This window comes from Abramis brama (assembly GCF_963993115.1).
Source record: "Abramis brama genome assembly, chromosome: 19".
Taxonomy (NCBI): Eukaryota; Metazoa; Chordata; class Actinopteri; order Cypriniformes; family Leuciscidae; genus Abramis; species Abramis brama.
The window spans coordinates 7,811,674-7,826,741 of NC_139981.1; the positions used below are offsets into that span (position 1 = coordinate 7,811,674).

At 36.8% G+C, this 15,068-nt stretch overlaps 1 protein-coding gene across 22 annotated transcripts in view; it reads right to left on the reverse strand.

The window, feature by feature from the left end:
* marchf8 (membrane-associated ring finger (C3HC4) 8) overlaps nt 1-15,068 on the reverse strand; it is a 99,667-nt gene that overhangs the window by 22,911 nt on the left and 61,688 nt on the right. For 11 of the 22 annotated variants that reach the window (XM_084093132.1, XM_084093139.1, XM_084093123.1 and 8 more), the window contains 2 exons: nt 8,516-8,635; nt 1,682-1,732 (listed from right to left, as the gene is read on the reverse strand). In XM_084093132.1, the coding sequence (XP_083949258.1) occupies nt 1,682-1,732; nt 8,516-8,635 (171 nt within the window). Of the gene's footprint in view, nt 1-1,681; nt 1,733-7,706; nt 7,847-8,515; nt 8,636-15,068 lie in introns of those variants that run through there. The other 11 variants (XM_084093142.1, XM_084093135.1, XM_084093136.1 and 8 more) reach the window with 2 other exon arrangements.

The window sequence follows — 15,068 nt, forward strand, 5'->3', positions numbered from 1 at the left end:
ATATTATAAAGATACTTTAAAACAATATTTTGTATGCAGAGGTATTTAAATACTGTGAACGTGACGTGACTTGACTGGAGTGGTTGGTGGAAATCTGTCCACATCTCTATAACCGGATGCTTTCTTAACTAATGTTTTCTCACCAGTCATTTTTGTTGTGCGTTTTTTTTTTTTTTTATTCTGAAGGGAAAAAAAGAAGAAAAAAAAAGTAGCACATTTTCATCTACAGGCTGGTCCAAGCAGATTGGGTGGCGTCGGGAGGTTTGCTAACTGATATTCTGTTGAAAATGTATTTCAAACTAAATGTAAAAACAGCCTATAAGCGCTCAAAGCTTGAGCCTGAACCCAAAGTCCTCAGTAGCTGAATGTCTTGAGCTACACCAGTGGAGCGTTTTTCAGAACAGGTGACCCTGACATCTATTAGTTCATGTGAAGGGTTTATCTGTTAAGAGGCTCAATGTTACGCAGAAGTGCAGTAAATCTCCACTAAGAGGAAGAGAACCATGTTAGATTGAAAATGCCAGACAGATATGTTTCCAACATGAACTCACTCGCTAACATAGTGAATCCTGTCTATAAATAGTCAAATCAATACCAATGTGGGGTAGGGTATTTGAATAGGGTGAGAGCAAATCTGTTTGCGTTTTTAGTCGGAATCCAACTCCAAAGTTATCTTATCTTTAGAAATAAACGCCAAAAAGGAACACTGTTACATAACTAGATAAAAAAAAAAACACAAATACATGAATGCTAGCAATATAAGCTGGATTACACTCATCAATGTATTTTAAAATGTGTCCAAATGCAGTTCATTTTGCAACACAAGAACATTTAATATATAAACTAAGAAATAAGACCAAAAGTGGCATTGTTTTTTCATTAGAGTGGAAATACTCTACACAAGTATATGAGTGCAGGGACACTTCTAGCTACCTAATGACGCTTTCTGAAATGTGACAATGCAAGTACGCACTATATTCTCAACATGGGTACAAAGGCCATTGTAGTGCATTACCATATACATTCTAGTCTTCCATTTCAGATCAACTACTGTCATATTATAGGGCAAAGATTTGAGAAGAATCTTGCTGAGCAAGTGGGAGTTAGTTAAACTGTCAACATGTTTAAACTTGGAAACCTTCATAACACATCCAGTTAAGTGGCACAGACATTTAAGGGCAACTATTGCCCCATTTAGTACAGAGGTTCATTACAACAACGCAAGAACTCGTATTAAAATATACAGTGGGAATGAGGACCTGCAAGCATTCAGGTCTCATTTGCATAGTTGCATAGAATGTTTTAAGCCTACGGCACATGGTATTCATTAAATATCAGACAGATAAACAGGTGAAAATGGGAATTCAAGATTGGATAATAAAGTACAAAGCTTCCTCAACCTGAAAAATAACCACAGTGAAAGAGTCTACATAAGCATGAAATGAGCTCTTGAGATTTTGTTATTGTCTGCTGCACTTGCTTCTAGGTCAGACAAAATGTCCTTCCTATCTCCTTTGCATCAGGCAAATAAATATATTTCTGTATGAAATGCTTAGAAATCCTGACAGAACAAAGTTTGAGGAAAATGAAAAAAGTATTTTTAGATAGCAGGTGCAGACCCCCTAGAAAGCTAAGCCACTCGCTCAGACTCAGTAGAAGAGAAGGAAATGGATTTTCATACCTTTGAAATGTTGCTGGACCTGCTTGCAGAATGCCCAAGCGTTTTCTCATTCTGTGGAAGAAAGAAAAAGTTTGAGAACAGTGCTTAGCATTTCTTTCAGAAGAAACTATGATAACAAGTACAAAGTCTCCTGGAACTGACTGCTAAAAAAAATTTAATAACACTGCAAATTTGAGAATCTTTAAAAGGATAAAATACACCTACACAGAAAGGAAATACATTTTGTGTGATTTAACTATATGACTGCGTTAATTAATGGTCTTTGTGCTCAATATTTCTCAGCTGGTTAATTCCACCCTTAAGCATTGAGAAGAGATGTCTTTTTCCTGCTGTGTTATATTATTTATAGGTTAGATGTGACTGTAATGTAAGAGGGTTGCTATATTACCACAGCTGTTCTCTGAGAAACTGATTTGTTCAACTGCAATATAATGAAAATTAAAGGTGCAGTAAGTGATTTCTGAGAAACACTGTTGATATTTGAAATCAATCAACCCAAACAAACACACACTTCCTTTCATTGCTCCGCCCCCAAAATGCACAAACACACAATGCAAGAGTGAATGTCTCTTTATCAAAGCTGAAGTGAAGGAAAATATTACTTTGCGAAAAAAAGATAAGATGACAAGCAAATAACAAGGAAGAACAAAAATGAACATACAGTACACATACAAGTGTTGGTTGTTAGTCGCCAGCAGCACTCCAGCTTCAGACAAACAATAGCACTCAAAACTGTCCTGTTACTATAGCTAACATTACAACAACAGCATATCTTGATTCTGTGAAACATAGCAAAACCAATGTTCATCACGTATAGAGCAGAAACAACATAACCTCATCATCCGTTTTCAGGCCTGGTCCCTCTCTTTCTACAGTTTTTCATATCTCACTCTCTCTCCTCCCCCATCATGAGTAGACACGCCCCCTACTGCTGATTGGCTACAAGTGGGTTGTGGTGCTCGGTTTACTGCACCTTTAAGTGCTTAAAGAAGGGCAGAGAAAGGCTTGTAATAGTGATAGATGATTAAATGGCTGATATTTCACCATTTTGGGACACTTGTTTGAATAACAGAAGATGTTGTTCCTCTGCAACAGTTTCTCAACAGCCTTGTCAATGGATAGTAAACAATTCAGTTTCTGAAAGAGTAGTGAATCACCGATCAAAACAGACAAAAAAAAAAAAAAAAAAAAAAAAAGCAGAAACAAGCGATAAAACCATTGCTTATACACGTTGTACGTGATTTTCTAAGCTTTTTGCTAAAAATGTTGCTTGCTCAAACATTCTTGCTTTGAACGTTGCATTTTTAATAAAAACTTACCCACATTCAAGTGTTGATAAAAAATAAGGAATAAAGCTAGAATAAAAGCTAGTTTGTTTGTTTGTTTGTTTGTTTTAAGCAGAGGCTCTGTTCTCTGTTCTTTTGCTATATTGCACAGATATTCATAAAATATTCTGGGGGCCATGAAATTGTTGTGAAAATTATCAAAAACGCTGGCAGAGAAAGTTAACAATGAGACAATACTGTATAAATAAACTTCAGGTCATTTTTTTAGGAATAAAATGTTGTATCAAATCAGGAAAATTATATATGAACAAACCCCTTTGTAAAAACCTTCAGAATATAGATAAGAATAAAACTAAAGTTTGGTGTATGTAAGTGTTACTGAAGTGGAGATTTCTGGCTCAATGTAGGAGGAAAAACACAATTTGAGAAAATGGCCTTTAAAGATATAGACTGTAATTGAAATCTACAGATGCAAATCGATAGTGCTCTAAAAGATACATTTAAAAGTGTATTTTGGATGTTTTCTGTCCACTTAGTCTGAAAAAACATTTAATGAAAAGCCCAAAATCTCAATTGACAGATGCATGAAAAAACACTGTAGTGTCTCCCCTTAAGTGGCTAAATTGTGGTTAGACTCAAATAACTACAACAGAGAAACCATGAGCAAACACACCCTTTCATGACACTAAATGATGTCTATTCATGTACAGATTGTCATTGTTTTCAGTCTTTGGCATATTTACTCTTTTTTTGTTTCAAATCACGCAAGTTAAAAATAGACTAAGCTCTAGATTGTAAGACTGTCTAGAAATAGTGGCTCAAGGAAACAGACAGGCTGATTGAATGCATTCCTACACAGAAAATCACTTACACGAATCAATTACAAATTAACATTTTTGATGGAACATCTTGTTCTAATCCAATTTCCTAAAGTACTTTCATGAATATAAAGTCGACTGAACAGCATCTATAATGTTACAAAAGATTTCCATTTCAAATAAATGTTTTAAATATCACTTTTTAATCAATTTAATGCTTCTGGAATAAAAATAAATAAAAAAATAGTAATTTATTTCCTAAAAAAATGACTGCCCACAAACTTTTGAATGCCTATATACCAAATATAATTTCTTATATGATTCAATCATGTTCTTGAGAGGGTTCATGAGAGTCAACCAAACAAAATCTTCTTTTAGTCTTGCATTTATAGTACAAAAAAAAAAAAAAAACACTTCAAAACAACCAGCAGCATTACATTTAGAACAAAAGAAAACTAGCACATGCTCGTTTAGCATTTCCAGTCCTGTGTGAATTATGAGGCAGAAATGGTGCTAATATCAGTGCTTGGCAGAGAAAAGCTCTGCAACAAAGAGCCCTTTGGCACAATGTGCCATGATTAGCGAGTGTGTGCGTGTGTGAGAGCTCATTGTTTTTCCTCTGAACTGAACTGTAATGGTGTGGACCCAATGTGTGAGAGCATGTGCAGCAACAGAAGGACATGCACTTTATCTTTAATCATTCCTGTGCTTTTTACTCATGTCTCCAGCCATGTGCTGTTACCATGGAGATGGCAGAGGAAGAGGCGAGCGCTAAATCTCTACTGGTTACTGTCTTTCTGTTGTTAAGTAGTCAGTTATTAATATCAGCCATTCTAGAAATCAAAACACTTCATCTTTTCCATACAACATTTTTCAAATGACACATTTTCATACACAAGGGATATTTTATTAGAAAATGACTGGATGTGAAGTTAATTTTAAAGGAATACTTTAATTCAATACAATACTTCAGTGAAGGTTGAGAACTAATGTTGTTTGATGTCACTGACGTCAAACCTGATGAACATCTAATGATTTGAGAGCTTTCAATGTATAAATTAAATTTCAATCTGGTTCATTAAACCATATTGATTGGCTTCAGAAAACATGGACTAAAGCACACGAATCAGATGGACCACTTTTATGGTACTTTTGTGTCAGTTTGGAGCTCAACAGCACCCATCCACATTCACTTTTAATATAAATGTGCAATCACGATATTCTTCAAAAATTCCCCTTTTGTGCTCCACAGAAAAACCAAGTCATGTGGATATGTAACGTCATGAGGGGGAGTAAATTATGACAATTTTAAGATTAATTGTTTTTATTGTGTGTTAGTGACAACACAATTAATCTTGCATGAAGGATTTGTATGGAAAGGTGGAAATAAGAAATGTTGAGATCAGTCAGTATCAGTTGGTGAGACAGAACACTGGAGAGAGACGAGAGCCCTACAGTTACACATAAGAGGACGCGTCATTTCCAGCTGCTCTGACTACCAGAAACACTTCTCATGTATGTGTACTAAAACCAATAATAGTACTGATTACTAATATAAATACCCTAAGTGCAATTGCCAATATTAATTGTCTCAAAGAAACACATATTTGACAGGATGTTTCATGAGACCATATAAACATGGTAAGATATAAAACAAATAATGGTGTTTGTTATAAAAAAAATAGCCTACCTCATTCAGAAATTAAATGTACAATATAGCTTCTAAATAGAACTACATACACTATTCCATTAGATTTTTAAAAAGAAGTTTCTTATGCTCATCAAGGCTGCAGTTATTTGATCAAAAATACAGTAAAAAACGTAATAATTTTAAAAGAAATGTAATTTATCCCTGTGATGACAAAGCTGAATTTTTCATGATCCTTCAGAAATCATTATAATATGCTGATATGCTATAACATTTCTTATCATCAATGTTGAAAACAGTAGCTGCATAATTTATTTGTGGAAACCATAATTTTTCTTTGATTAATGGATAGTTTAAAAGAACAGCATTTGAAATGGAAATCTTTTGAAACATTATCAAATGTTATAATAAAATAATTTAAATGCTTTTAAATTGTGCTTTTCAGTTAATTTTGATCCATTTAATGTATCCTAGCTTAATAAAAGTATTAATTTTAGGAAGAAAAAAAAATCGTACTGGTCCCAAACCTAAGAATGGTAGTGTAAATTTAACCGTTTTCCTCAACACGCTTGATGTGGTTTCAATAAGTAAAGTAATTTGAGGTTCCCAAAGACTTTCATAACAGAGATCGTGCCGAATTGAAATGGGTCACACAGCACTGCAAACTGGTTTGGGTTAATCGATTTGCACTGATTTGTCCTGCTTTTGGCGTTTCCCCATACACAACAGGACATGGCAGCACATGATTTAACAATTTTTTTTTACAAAAACAACTATAAACTAATAAGTCATAAAATGCAGAATATGTGGCTGGATGTTTACAAGCACTTCAGGTGTGTGGCTGTGTAAACAGCAACAGCAGAAATCAAGTGCTAATACATTGTTGTTATGGATCTGCACAGGCTTCATCAAGTGTGTGGGCAGATCCAGAATAATGAGCCAGACTCCAAGGTTGCCATGAGTGCAAGGATAATATAATGAGATGACAAATGCATGCCTGCTGCTTGAATGTAATTTGACGGGGACGATTAGAGGAGAAAACAGCATAGTGAAGTTTGAGGTATAAACAAAGTCCCTCCACCATCTCAGTGAGCGCATGTTAACATAAGCCTCTGATAACAATGTCAAGCTTTTAAAGAAGAGTGCAGGGTACAGTGAACAGTGAACATGGCAGCAGTCTCTGAGGCTTCTGTCTGCTCCTATCAGCGTGTGAGGCGTCTTCCTGGTCTCAGACTACATTGAATTAGGTTTAGTTAGGCATCCTGTCCCATTTAGTCTCACTCTTGTGGCATATGATCCATAGAAACCTGAGGAACTGCTAGATAGAACCATGGATATAAATGTGCCAGTGTTTACTGCAATACTCTGTCATATTGGGGAAAACGCTTCTCATAGGTCGCTTCACAACCAATCACTTAGACTGGAAGAGTCTATCTGACCAACATGTAGGCCTGGTTTCACAGATAGGGCTTATATTAAGCCAGGATTAGGCCTTAGTTCAATTAGGACGTTTAAGTAGATTTTATAAATGTACCATAGAAAAAAAAGCAATACTGGTTTACATCTTGAGATAAAACAATGGCACTGACAGTGCAAGTTGCTTACAGCTAAAACAGCACAATGCATTTTAGTCTGGGACTAGCTTTAAACTAAGCAGAATATAGGTGTGGTCAATGATAGCTTGTTTATTTTCTAATAAATGTCTTAAACTAAAGTCTTAAATATGCTTTTCAGACTCAAACGGCAAGAACCTTGGAAACTTGAGCTAATCCAGAGCTCTACTAGCTCTACTCACTTCATTGAAACAAAAATAAATCAGAGGTTTAAAATGCTTGTCTTTAAATAAAAGTTGCGATGAAATGGAAGTAGCAACAGATCTTGCAATCGTATGCGAGTGCAACTTAATTTTTTGAGATTACTAACAAATATTTTATTCTTTTTTTATTTATTTGAAAGATAGGCATACTGATTTAATTTATTTTGGTTTTAGTACAATAAATTATATTAAATTAATTTAGGATAATAAATTAAGGATTGTGGCTTTATATTTTAGGTAAGGGAGTCCTCAATAGGATATCATCATATTCCCATTGATGGCCTCGCCATCAAAAAGTTTGAAAACCTCATATCTACTGGAAAGGGTGATTTCAGGTTACTCTTGCAGTTTTGGAGTGCAGTGTGCATCAAATGGTCCTTGAACTGTCTGTGGACGTTTACTGTCTGAGGTTACACTGCTAATAACAGTCCTGAATTTAGTTGTTTGGGAAATTTACCTGACTCATTGTGTCCTAACCAGGGGTGCGTTTCCCAAAAGCATCGTTAGCCATCTATGGTCGCAAGTCCCGTCGTAATCAGCATGATACAACGAGTCTGTGTTTCCCTGAAACCATAGTTCCAACGAACACTCGCAAACAGCATCGCACAGTTGTGTGGTTGGAACGACAGCTCTCGACCTGTGGTTAGAAGCATAGTTTCTTGTTTGCATGACAAGTGGACTTAATAAATCCTTATCTTGAGACAAATAAGCAAGCTGACATTCAGTGCAATCTATATCTTTTATTTTGAATATACTGTATACAAATGCCATTTACGTCTTTTAGTTTGTCAAGAGATTTAAAGTGCTGTTTTTGAAGAGTAAGCATGTGCGTACATGCTCTAGTACGTAAGAACGAGCCTATGATTGAATTTGGAAATAAAGCAAAATAACTGAGAAAATTAGTCCTCAGATGCCATGTCCATAATTTATAGCAAAAAATTGAGCATTAATAACATCTCAAACAGATTAATTAAAATAAGTTTTTACTCCACCATATGTGTGCCATCATTAACCAACGTGGTTGAACGTCAGATTTGTGACAGTAAGGTTTCGGGAAACGGTCGTGACAAGCTAAGTTGATTTCTTCAACGATGCATCATACTATGGCAGTTCAGCAGCGAGTTATGTCTTTGTATGGGAAACGCACCCCAGAAGTTTCAAGCAACATGTAATCAGTCTGTCTACATCAAACATAAATATGCTTTGTGAAGCTACACAAACACAGCCAATCAGAAGTTTTTTCAACCACAGTTATGCAGTAACTACCATAGACATCAACTTTAGGGTAGTCTCAGCCTCAGACATCATCAACGAAGTCGTCATCTGATTGGTTGATTTCTCCAGGAATTCCGGGAAAAGTGTGTGTTGCACTCTTTTACGGTCCGCCTGGAAACAAAGCAGTCATGACGTCAAACCCCTTATGGAACAAGAAAGCCGTCGCATGTACAACTGTGACAATGAGAAGTTATCAGGATCAGCTAAACGTTGGATTTTCGGTCCTTGGCCAATGAAAGCTGCTATGGAGTCCTGACCTTCTGTCATCAGTCTGAAGGTCTGGCTACGCGAGACTAAAGGTGATGATACACGGGGCAACTTTTTGAGCAATGTTGCTTGGGCACTTTCCCATTGAGAATGGGCAACAATGGACGCCTTGCGTCTCACTTGCCTGTTGACGGCAACATTGCCCAGCAACATTGCTCAAAAAGTTGCCCCGTGAATCATCCCCTTACCTTGAAAGGAACAAGTTTTCCCCCAATATTCAAATAAGACCAAATGTTTCCCCCAATATTTGATATTCTTGATGCTGCTCTCTGCTGCACTTCTCTAAACACCACTATGTTCGTTGTTAGCAGGACAAAAAGTTTTAAAAGTAATTTTTTTAGGATTACCTGCTTCAGCAGTCTAATAGCTCTCAATGTCAAAATGGTGAGATGACCAATCAAATCAAAGGAGGCGGGCTTTACTGTTTACAGAAGACAAGCGCAAATTCCAATGCGATGCATCCGTTTTAACAGTAAAAGAGAGCAGGGTAAAATGTAAGTTGTTAAACATTTAATATTTACCATGTGTTTTGAGAGAGAATTGCAAATAATATTCAATGATGTGAACTATTTCAGTTTTGCCAAATTTCTAAATTTTAAAATGAAAAGTCTACTGTATATCATTTATGCTATTTGTGTAATGTAATTCGCAATTGAATGTGAGAGACAAGAAACAAACAGAGCAATGTTAGGCATACGATTAAGAGTGAATACCCCAACCCCAAAATTAAAACTACCCCCCCACACACAATGGTTCCTTGCAGTTATGAAAAGCAGGACGGGGCTACTCTGAATAAGGCCATTTAAGTAAAAATAGCAAGAATACTGTATGTCAACAGAAACTCTGGAAGACTAGCTTTTATCGCTTGTCGCTTTGTGTCATGCCAGGTACATGCCAGGAGACTTTTTTTTAAAGTCTCAGTTGTGGAATGCACATCAATACCTCAGAATTTACACAATCACACTTTGGTAAAGCTTTGTTGAGAGTTTCTGGTATCTGGGCCGTCTCCGAGGAGAGAGTGATGGCCATGACTGGCTCATGGAGAAGATTGAATTATCCTACTGGGTGAGCAGAGGTTGTTATCAGCACTGAGTGAGTGGAGACCTGTGACAGATGGCCATCTAACACTTCCTCAGCTGGCTGGCTGGCTCCATCTCTAAGATTCCCCATATCCATGTCTCATTGCCTCAACAGACAGCTCAACAGCAGTCAGGGGGAACAGACCGCAAATGAGACAGCACTGCTACAACATCACCACCATCACGGTCTTTCTGTTTTCATCTCTCTACTCTGCACTTCCTGCCAGTTAATGTTTGAATGGCCTTAATTTCACAATCAAATTCATAGGACATTCCCAGAACTGGTTTCTCATAACCAAAACAAGAAACGCATGGTTCCTCAAAGCATTACGGTAAAAGGACGTGATCATGGTTCAGCTATGGAGATTAAGGAGCATAAATAAACAGCATCTGTACCAGCGTCACAAATTAAGCAAGGCTTGAGGAAAAAAAAATTGACAACTATACATGCCTAATGTAAATTATTGTACACTTTTCAAAATCAAACAGCTGGGTTGTGGAAGTATAAAAGATAATACAACATATCTTAAACTAAATTTAGACCAGTAAATAACTTTCAAATGACTTAAATCTTCGAATATTAAGCCATCTGGTGCAAGAGAAAGACTGACTCTGACTGACAGGATAGCATCATAGTTAAAAAAAAAAAGAAAAAAACATTGTTTAAAGAAAATGTGAGTGGCTCTTGCCTGTGCAAAACTTGGCACCACATTGCTTCTAGCTGGTTGCCAGAGCATTGTAATGTTGTTGTTAAGGTGTTCAGAGGGGTTGCTAGGATAGTGGACCCTTTGAAAAGTAACAATAGATCTCTTCTAAAACAAATGTATGATCTCAGGTATCATTTGGGTACAACAAAGTGTAATAATTTGAGAAACTGTAAGTGCAATGAATGATATATAACAAACTCAACCCTGGTCAATTTCCAAGACATTGCATAGTATAATTTTCCCATCTTACTGTAAAGTATTCTGAAAATTTAACAGTTCACAGAGTATAAACGTTCAGATTGTTGATGTGACAGGGACATGGCTGTTAATTATTACTAATTTTATTATTAATATTATATTATTAATAATTAATTAACTAATATTTACTGCATTAACTATTCGTTCCTTAAGAGCACAACTGCTATGCATTTACCAAATCATCTGTGCTGAGATTATTGGTTCTTATACTACGGGTCTCTTGAATGCTTGAATCTGATTGGTTCTGAAATCTGAAACGTTCGAAGGAGTGCAATTATTTTCAGGGAAACCCACGGCTAAAGTAATTCCAGGCAGGTTTTGACCGCATTACAGTTCCATATCACTTCGCCAAATGATTTCAGTTATTTCAAAGGTCCTTACAGACTAACAACAAAAGAACCAAAACCCATAAGGACACTGACCAAGCAAATAAATATAGCAAACAACAGGATAAAAATAGGCTACTCTCTTTCTCCCACTCAAACGCACACAAATACTGTACGGACACACGCTTGCACAGAAACGTGTTGTCTGACATATCAGTAAAATAGTTTAGCAACTTAAAAGCTACATGACATTTGTCACTAGTGAGGTAATAACAATGCTGTTCTTGGAGCAGATAAACTTACAGTTTAGCTTTTAGTAGATACGCTGCTGCCGAACACTGTTGAGAGACAGACTATGCTTAACCTCTCTCTCTCTCTCTCTCCATCTCTCTCTCTCTCTCATAGCTGCATTAATGATTGCATTAGTTTGCTATCATTGGCTCAAGCCTCTGTTACTAGCTCTAAAATGACGTTTTGAAATTAACAACAGAGGAATGGGAGGAGATGCATTTAAAATAATTCCTGCACACAAGAGCATTTTAAGGACAATGAAATACAACTTCTGAACAATGTCTTAAGATGAGGTAACCGTAGCATTAGAACAATTGACTCCTGTCCATTGAATTATTAGAAAATAATGCACACTCTGTTTTGCGTCGTGGCCACAGTACCACCTAAGGTGTCAATTATTCCTTACTTATTATTAATAGTTATTACTGTCTGTGTGGAGAGAGAGAGAGAGAGAGAGAGAGAGAGAGAGAGAGAGAGAGAGAGAGAGAGAGAGAGAGAGAGAGAGAGAGAGAGAGAGAGAGAGAGAGAGAGAGAGAGAGAGAGAGAGAGAGAGAGAGAGAGAGAGAGAGAGAGAGAGAGAGAGAGAGAGAGAGAGAGAGAGAGAGCAAAATAAAAGGAAGACCGTGAAAAGGAAGCAGAATTAAATCAACAGAACAAACATCACGATCTGAAGTAAGGGTGAAATGCAGCCTGAATATCGGGTTGATGAAATTTCGGCTTTCACATTTAGTTATAGATATTTCCTTTCAGGAGACAATAATCAAGCAACTTGCACGTCATATTTCATATTATTGCTTCCTGCAAGGCAGCAACATCCTCCACCACAACAAAATTAAGCCATGCACAGTAAACAGATACAGGAAAAATAGATGTTCTGATTATGATGCCAACAATGAGTCCAGAGGAACAGAGAGCAAAACAGCATTAAAGACCATGAAATAGTTTAATACAATTTTCTGTCCTGTGTTGACGTAAATCCCACTAAAACAGGAAGTTGAAGTAGAACATATAGGCTTAAATAGCCTTCGGCTTATATCACAGCAGGGCCGTAACCACAATAGATGCTGTATAATAATTAGATCTGGCCAAATTCAAGCTAGAAACATGCTAAAACATACTAGCAATGTGCTAATTCATGCTAACAATGTGCTTATGCATGGTAGAAACATGCTAGCCATGTTAAAACGCGCTAGCAATGCGTTAATTCAACAATGTGTTAAATCATGCTAGCAACCATTCTAGCAATGTGCTAATTCATGCTAAAAACATTTTAGCAATGTGCTAATTCATGGTAGAAACATTCTAGCAACAACCTGTTTTTCTGATATACTATTGCCTTCAAAACCTTCAAACTTTAAGCAACATTACAAACTACATTAAACTTCAAATTGAAAACCTTCAAACTTCAAGCTTTTAAAACTTCAAACTTTCTGGTCAGGCTCTCTCAAGACAAAGTTTGTCTTTTTTTCTAGTTTTTATCTAGTTTTAGTTGAGATTATGCAGTGCACATTGAAACTGAAACACAGTTTGTTTGTTTATCATGCCGATCAGTGCGATTTCACAAATAGCAGTAGTGAGAGTCAAACCAGCCTTAACAAGAAACTTTCAAATCCTGTCATGTCACGCGCAAGCAAAGCATGCTGGGATCATCCACTTCTGCATTGAATTTCATGCAGTATTTAACTTCAACAAGTGATTAGATTTGCAATTCAGCGTATTGCACCCCATTCAAACATATAATTTAAACGAATCAAAAGCTTTGAATCACACACACATTAGGCTACACAGTACAGTCTGCTTTCTATTATCTATGATTTCAAAAATGACACATGTCAGCATAAATAGGATTCATTTACAACCTAAATAACATTAAAATGTGTTATAAAAGGATAATGTGATTGCAGGAAAGATCGAAATAGCCTGGAATGATTTTCAAGCCAAGGGACACTGGGAATGTAACCCTATCTTACAGGAAGTGTGCTTGGAAGCATTTTCCTGTTTGAGCTCATAATTTACACAATGGTAGCTCAAATTTCCATATCAAATAATCAGCACACAGGCAGAGAAGGATTCATATACTGGGCAATGACAACAATTATGGGTCACTTTTCAGCTGAGAGCAGCAGTTTACCCATCTGACCTGTCAAACAAACGCCAGCCCTCTGAGGCCCATGAACCCGAGATCACATGATCCGAAAAGAACAGTTAGAATCAGCTCAGCTGACTGAAGGCCGAGCACCGGAGCACTCTCTCTACTGAATCACAGGAAATGGTCATTTCTCAGGAACTGAAATGGGGAACAGGGTTGAACGTAACATCGACACATCTGTTTCACTTAACCATACTCAACTACAAACTACATTTACACCAGAGTGAGGAATGAAGAAGTACACTTAAAGCATTAAGCTGTAAATGTGGATTTGTTAAACACATCTGAAATAACCAGTGGTATTTATAACTGGTAATTATATTTAGCAGCGAGAATGACATGGAAGACAGTAAATGTTCAACTAAAAGAGATAATACTTGTTGCAGTTAAAAACACACGTGTGTGTGTGTGTGTGTGTGTGTGTGTGTGTGTCTGTGTGTGTGTGTCTGTGTGTGTGTGTCTGTGTGTGTGTGTCTGTGTCTGTGTGTGTGTGTGTCTGTGTGTGTGTGTGTCTCCTGACTGCAAGTGTCACAATATTCGCTTTAGGGTGTGTTCACACTTGGCATGTTTGGTTCTATGGGAAAAGTTGGGTCTTGGTCCGCTTCCAAACAAACTCTAGTGCGGTTCCAATGAAATCTGAATGCAACACGGATGTACAGTAAATGAACCAAAAACAGGAAGATGAGACCCTAAAAAGGACAGAATGTTTTTTCTCGTCATAGTCGTGATGTTGCCAATCATAGTTCGGTACAGGTCTCAGAACCTTGTCTCCTTGCAGAAGATCTTCGTTTGGGTGTGTAATGGAGGGATTCGTGCCACTGTTTTGACTCCTTTACACATTTTATAAGCTCTTCACGAGTTTTTAGCTGGTCAAAATACCATCATATGTAGGCTATGCATATACAATGAGAGCATTTATCCCAGCACACAGCGTTGTTTTGGATGTTCGGTAAGCTCCGTCTCAAAATAGGCAGTCATAAAAGCTAAGGTTGTGAATTTAGGTTTGGTATCTTTAGGTTAGGTGTTAAAAATGCCAATTTGAACGCTAAGCGGACTAGGACTAATTGGGTTTTTTTTGGTCCGGACCAAACGTTATATTTCTTGAATACATTATTATACAAGAACTAGGAATTCTGAACATTAAACCTCTGAAAGAATGAACAAGTGAAATGAAAGTGAAGGTAAGAGAATGCAATTGAGTATGAGTAATATTGAAAATCCATCTATAATACAACGTCCAAATACAACAGCCCACAACTGCAGTCCAGTTATTGTTCGAATCTCAAAGAGAAACTACATTCCTATGTAAAAAAAAAACCACTCAGATTATTTATTATTTTCTGATGTTGGAATAAAATCCACTCCTAATTAACTCAGGCTAGTCAAGACTAATTAGTTTTCTGACACTAGGACCTCTGTGTTCCCCAGTGTCCCGCTGGACGGTTCCCTCATGTCTAAATGCAAATG